At 34.7% G+C, this 7,183-nt stretch overlaps 1 protein-coding gene across 2 annotated transcripts; it reads left to right on the top strand.

The window, feature by feature from the left end:
- Nucleotides 1-755: 755 nt before the first annotated feature.
- Nucleotides 756-5,262, top strand: LOC144439063 (vacuolar ATPase assembly integral membrane protein vma21-like). Of its 2 annotated transcripts, XM_078128312.1 has the most exons (4): nt 756-840; nt 1,488-1,594; nt 3,126-3,280; nt 4,233-5,262. In XM_078128312.1, exons 1-3 carry the CDS (start codon nt 782-784, stop codon nt 3,269-3,271), a joined length of 312 nt encoding a protein of 103 aa, XP_077984438.1. In that variant the 5' UTR covers nt 756-781; the 3' UTR covers nt 3,272-3,280; nt 4,233-5,262. The 2 variants fall into 2 exon arrangements, with proteins under 2 accessions (XP_077984438.1, XP_077984439.1); XM_078128313.1 differs by lacking the exon at nt 3,126-3,280.
- The last annotated feature ends 1,921 nt before the right edge of the window (nt 5,263-7,183 follow it).

Genomic DNA, 7,183 nt, shown 5'->3' with positions numbered 1-7,183 from the left:
TTCATCATCAGATTCGAAGTCTTCCGAATGGGTACGAACAAGCGTTCGGGCCGCGGCAAATCACATAAATCCTTCATTGGCAGGTTGAAATCATGTGATTGTAGTTACTTTTCACTTCATTTACGTGGATTTGCCAGAGTATCCAATTTGCACCATGAATTATTGTTGTCATATAAAAAACTAATTTGGATGTTTAGTATGCCTTTCCCATATCTTTGAAAATGAAATATCAATATTTGGGTGTACAAAAAACCTGTATGAGTAATGTAATATAATACGGCTTGGCTGGGTGTGTTTTGATTTCCCGCAGTGTCGCTATCTTTGAAACCCTACTTAACACTTACACTGGTGTAATTTAAACAAAATAGTGTTGTCAAGACCACAATTATCACAATGTATGTAGTTCCCTTGATCGGGGAGGGTCAACGCAATCGATTGTAAAAATTATGGTCCATGACAACAATAATTCATGGTGCAAATTGGATACTCTGGCAAAAATAAGAAGAAAGCATGCAAATCCACGCAAATCAAGCGAAAAGTAATTACAATGACATGATTTCAACCTGCCAATGAAGGATATGTGATTTACCGAACGCGTGTTCGTACCCATTCGGAAGACTTCGAATCTGATGATGAACGTGTGAAGCTATCATCATATTCACATTGAGCTAGAGGTCAACTTTTGAAAGTGAAGATGAATATGAATATGATGGTAGCTTCACACTCGTCAAAAGAGGGCGTTCTTCTGGGGCAGAGGTCAGAATAGAAACGCAAATACAACATGGCAGACACAATGGACCGTCAATTTGATCAAGATATATCTTCAACATTGAGTGGAAGGTAATACATCCCTTTCTCTTACAATCTTCACGGTATTAGTAGATAAACTAGGGAGACATGTTTATTTCATAAAACATTTGGTAACATCGACACTAACGTAGTAACAGCATTCCATTCACCAAAACATTTGTTTGCATAGGTATCCAACTGGAAACAGTTTAATATGTTTACAATTACAACATGTTCAATGTGAAAATATTTCCTTTCAAGTTTCTCTAACGAGTGTAGTGCATGTGTATCCCTCATAGGCAGAGGAAACAAATCATATTATGGATAGTAAAGAAGTGTAGAGGTTCACCAAAATCTTATAGCATATTAGAACAGGGAGATCAACAACATGCCAGATTGACCTTTCTGAAGAGAAACTAAAGTTTACTTTGTTACAGTTCATTAATTTTTTCTGATATTGTACAAGAAAAAAAACCTTGACCACACTGTCAGACAGACAGACAGACAGACAGACAGACAGACACACCACATGTACACACACACACACACACACACACACACACACACACACACACACACACACACACATACCTCCCCAACCCCCAAGCTTTCACTGTACAACAATAAGACTGTAGAGAACTGCATAAAGAGAAAGACAATCTTTTGATATTTTTTATTTTTTTATTTTTTTTTTCTAGGGATGAAAGATTATCCGAAGTAATGAAAACTATGCTTGGATATACATTAATGATTATTTTCCTTCCACTTATATCTTATTATGTATCAAAAAATATGATATTCGAAGGTAAATTGTTTTAGCAACTTGCTTTCTTTCTGTGATGTTTGATCTTTTTATGCCTTAATCATTCTCTTGTCACTTTCTAAATGAACTATCTTCTGCCCTGTGCACAATGTCTTCACAAAGGATTTAGGAGCCAAGTGACTTACAGACAGCAAATTCTTTTTAAAAAATTGTACATTTGTTGTCTATGATTTGAAACACTTGTGATATACAACTTGCTTTGGATTAGGTATTTATTTTAGATTTTTACCCAGTAATTTATAAAGCAATGTTATCATGACTTCTTACTTGAAAAATAAATGTGAAACAATATATGCCAAGTCTGTGTTTGTAACTGAGTACTCAATACATTGCAAAAAACTATTTTAAAAAATGTGTAAAAAGTTTGTTCTTGTACGCACAATAACAACATTTGAGACTTTTATTATGATTTTGCAATATATTGAGTTACAAACATAGACTTGGCATATGTTGTTGTTTCACATTGATTTTTTCAAGTAGGAAGCCATGATAAAATTGTTTCATAAAATAAAAATCCAAAATAAATACCCAATCCTCATCCATATCAGTGGCCACTTTAAGTTTAAACCAAAATGTGAATACAGATATTGATAGATAACGTGCATTGGTCACCAAGATTATCTCTACATTTTTGTAACTTTGGTCCTTTTTTTGTGTATAGACAAATACTGAGCTAAAAAACACACTCACAGTATACAGGCAGTCTTTCTTTAGGTAGATTGTTAAATTTCAGTATGCAAATCATTTTTAATTCCTGCCTTTTCTGGTCTTCTGGGCTTGCTGCCATCAATATGCATTTTGTTGAACTCTATTCCATATGCCATTTCCCATGTAACCTTCTGCTTTGCTGTGCCACTATTTCTAAAAGCTTTGTCAATATATATACCAACATATATGCTAATACTTGTAATTGCAGTGTTTTTCTGCCATTGTTTTCTGTACTTGTGTTTTTACTGTCTAATGTATGTGAATTGTTATCATTCCTGTGAAAATGTTTTTAGGGAAACTGTAATGATGTAATGTTTATTCTCATGTAAGTACTACACAGGTAAACATTCAGACTTGGAATCAGACTGAATGATACAGTAGCGTCTTTCAACAGAGATCTGATTGGTTTTCAGATGAAAAACTCTCTGACTGACCAAAAACATCTGTTGGAAGGTTCAAATCAAACTCAAAGTTATCACTATTCATGCATGAATTGTATCATGGAGAACTCTACAAGGAACACTTTGAATGATTGGAGAACAATTCTGCAATCAAATTACAGTAGATGTCACATGTGAATAAATGGCATTTGTACTCGTAGATCCTAATGATAAGAACTTCCACATGAAGTAGCCGTAGAGGAGGATCCTTCAATAACCATCAAACAGTATACACACTGATACATATTCCTAACATTGTAGTTAATCACCATTGATTTTCATATCCACTCTTTCTCTCTCTCTCTCTCTGTCTCTCTCTTTCTCTTGTTCTCTCTTTCTAATCCTATGTTCTCCATAACCTGTAGGACTTTATGAGATGTCTAGAAAGGATGCATTTTTCTATGGTGGAATCACTGCTGTGGTGGTAGTTCATATAGTCCTAGCTGCTTTCATCTACACAGCCTGGAATGAAGATAATAAACCAAGACCCAGGCCTGTCAAGAGAGACTAAAAAATAAATGTATGCTGTGTGCTGTTTGCTCATATTTCATTCTGTGACTTACCCATCCTTACGTAATCTAATTCAATACCGTCTATCCCATTCAATCCATCATATATCCATTGTCTGATGTTAAAAGCCCAGAGACCACTTCCATTTTTTCCATTTTTTCATCTGTAATTGTTTGGCTAAATGTATACACTGTACATGTTGAGCTAAAATCTAACAAACACTCAAGAACCTTTTTCTGTACAACTGACTATTAAAGGTATTGATAGCTAACTCCTTCATGAGTTACTTGATGAACTTCTGGATGCATACAAGAATTCTGCTTGACAATGCCCTGACCATATTTTAGTAGAACACGTAATTGTATTAATAACCTCTATTCGTCCAAATAAACTGTCTTGACTTAATAATAATATACCAATTTTGAGCAATACTTTCAGAAGTATTCAACTACAGATCTTTTGATAAATTTCAATTGTAAATGTAGTCTGAAATGTCCACTCGTTGGTCCACTTATGTAATCACTGGCTACCCGAAGTGAGAGACCGTAGAAGGAATGCCTAGATCTTTCAGGGTACTGTAAATGCTGATACTGACTTACAAAGACCAGAGATAGTTTGTAAGCTTGGCAAATCAAATGAACAAACAGTTCAAGTTGTACAAATAAACGAAAGCTGTTTGTCAATCCCAATTCTTGTTAACTGAAATAGAATTTTACCATCTAGGTGCATCATAATAAAAATAACAATCAGTCAATTTCATGGTCGAATCAATGGCTTCCACTCCACATGCTATATATATAATGTATCACTATACGTGTGTATGAGAATAAGTCAATCTTCATGTTCTATTTTTGACCCACTTGTGTGTGGGAAAATGTGATGGCAGGTACCAAGATTTCTGTAGTTAATGTCATACAGACTGACCCTCTAATCTTTTTCCTGTGTACATTTGTATTTGCTAGGTCTTTGTATGATGAGTTCAAGGAATGCTACATTCTATGCAAAAGTGGTAGCAGTACTGGCGACAAACGTCGTGTTGGGGATTTGTATTTATGGAATGGGAGCAGAAGTGGTCAGTTACGGACAGAAACTTTTCTCGTGATGGCTATCAAGCAGGGGAATCATTGATATCAAGATGGACCAAATCAAGAGACAGGAAAGAGTGCAATCATGACACTTTTGATTCAGAGAAGAAACTAGAATTTTTGTAATAAAAGGGGAGCTAGACGATAGATTTCCCCCGACTTCATCTCATCTGCAGTGTTTATTTCATCACTTTAACCACATAGCTTTACTTAGAGGACGCAAACTGCCCAAGTTTAGACGTCTGTAAAAATTTTAACTCATATCAGAAGTTTTCAATTTTTAATGCTTTACAGGTAAAAATTGATTTAAAGACAATATTGAACATACCAAATACATCCATGGCACGTGTATATTTCTTATGTGTTAAGTATAGAAAGATGATTGACTCACAAGACTATCTTATTTATATTTCTTTTATTTTCGTGTAATTGGTATCTTTTATGTGTGATAGTTCACGACGGCTGCCATCGATGGCAACAATATTGTAAGTCTGTAAGGTACACCTATGAGGGGCGCCCTCATGCAGCAGTAAACTTCATTCATTATGGTATGCTGTGATGGGGTGCCCCAACTATCATTATGGTACACTGTGATGGGGTGCCCCAACTATCATTATGGTATACTGTGATGGTGTGCCCTCAACTATCATTATGGTATTCTGTGATGGGGCGCCCTCAACTATCATTATGGTATGCTATGATGGGGCGCCCTCATGCAGCAGTCAACCTCTTTCAGTGCTTCCAGATATGTGTGGCATGACACATCGTATCTTAAAGACTACGATATTGTGAGCATTGGTAATAGGGAATGGGGGAATGGTATGGGAGATAGCATAGTTGGTAGTACTTGTTGTAGTAAACATACAATTGTAGATGAAGGTAAAAATCCAAATACAGAATTAAGAAAACGTAATAAAATATATGAGAAATCACTACAGAAGTCTTGGATTTTATTTCTAGTGGTAATATATCGTGTGAACAAATTGCACTTAGACTACTGAAATGGGCACACAAATTGCACCCTAAACTACTGAAATGGGTACACGACTTATCTATTAGAGCTTGAACATAAAAAATTTCAGAATTTGCAGGATTTTCCAAGCTAATTAAAATGGTCACTTTTTTGAAATCATCATGGGTGCTCAGAATACAGAATAAATTTACCCAGAAATTATGTTGTGATTTGGCGAAGCTACAGTACCCTCCTATAATAAATGTGTGTCCTTTATGTAAACCCAGAGTTTAAATATTATTTAATAAATCTATAATCTGGAAGTAACTAAAGTATGGCTTGTTATATTCAATCAATATAACAGCAGCACCAAGGAATACTCTTGAGGTTCTATTTTTTTATATCTCAATTGAGATAGCTTCACAGCCATCAGACAGACATTCACACATCATGACAATAATACCCTCAATAACTTTCCTTTACTCCTTTATTCTAGTAATATAAAATCCAAACTATTCACACAGTTAAAATAAACGCCCATATTTTCATGCAAACCATACATAAAGACTCTAAAATTGGATGTCAGTGGCTGAATGTACATTTCTTACTGTTAGTTGAATGAAATAGACCCTTATTATGAAGAATGCCCTCTATCAACAAGATTTCTTAGTTGAATGAAATAGACCCTTATTATGAAGAGTGCCCTCTATCAACACAAGATTTCTTAGTTGAATGAAATGGACCCTTATTATGAAGAGTGCCCTCTATCAACACAAGATTTCTTAGTTGAATGAAATAGACCCTTATTATGAAGAATGCCCTCTATCAACACAAGATTTCTTAGTTGAATGAAATAGACCCTTATTATGAAGAGCACCCTCTATCAACACAATAGAGCCAGGATATATAAGGTGCATATTCTTAATGTATGGAGGATACTAAGTATCTATTTAACCCGTGGAATGAATTACAAAAAAAATGTGAAAGTTGGCAGGTGTGTACTTCTTTACTTTTCATAGTGATGACTGGTTATTGTACTTTAATCATTACATTTCAGAGGTCAAGGGTCAAGTCTGAACAGTGTCAATCCTAATGCCCATAAATCCATTTAAAATGTTTTCTGATTTGTGTCGTTAAATTTCTTTTTGTAAGGTTGACATGTTTTAGTTTAGGTTGTTTTTTTTTAAATGTAAACGTCTTCAAAATGATGGCCCATTGTACAGCCACTGAAAAAGAATATGTTTTTTAATACAACTGTTGGTAGTAAGTACTGGTCTTGTATGTTATACACTAAAATGTATGTTTAATTTTATACCCCGAAATCAGACACAAATGCTTTTAATGATGACACCGTAGTCATGGATACATGAATGGGAAGACATACTATCATTATTTTTTTTACAAAGATACACATAAAACTTACTCACAATTTAGCACATTCAATGGCAGTATTAATCATTATATATAGACTCGTAATACTTGCATAGTTTCACCCTGTACAGTTGTTTAGTTATTACAAAAGTTTTGACTCAGAATCTGAATTTTTTTTATCAAATTTCGCACTCATGAAAATGTATTATTTTCTCAGGAAGTGGACTTGCACATAGTTTAGCAAAATGTTGTATGAAGACTTCAAGTGTCTCCAGCAGCAATATCTCTAACTGAATTGTTTCTTACAGCGGTGTCTTTAACTACGATATCTCTTCCTGTGATGCCTCTGGCTACATGTTTCTTACTGTGATGTCTCTTTACTGCGATGTCTTCAACAGCGATATCTCTGCCTGGGACGTATATCGATCCCTTGTTATAGCGAATCATTCATATTAAGTTGATGTTAGGTATATTTGGTTATATTTTTTTTTTAAATTGTTTGCAC

Source organism: Glandiceps talaboti, chromosome 8, assembly GCF_964340395.1.
Source record: "Glandiceps talaboti chromosome 8, keGlaTala1.1, whole genome shotgun sequence".
NCBI lineage: Eukaryota > Metazoa > Hemichordata > Enteropneusta > Spengelidae > Glandiceps > Glandiceps talaboti.
Note: the sequence above shows the minus strand (reverse complement) of the source record. Positions and strands in the feature narration are given on the sequence as shown.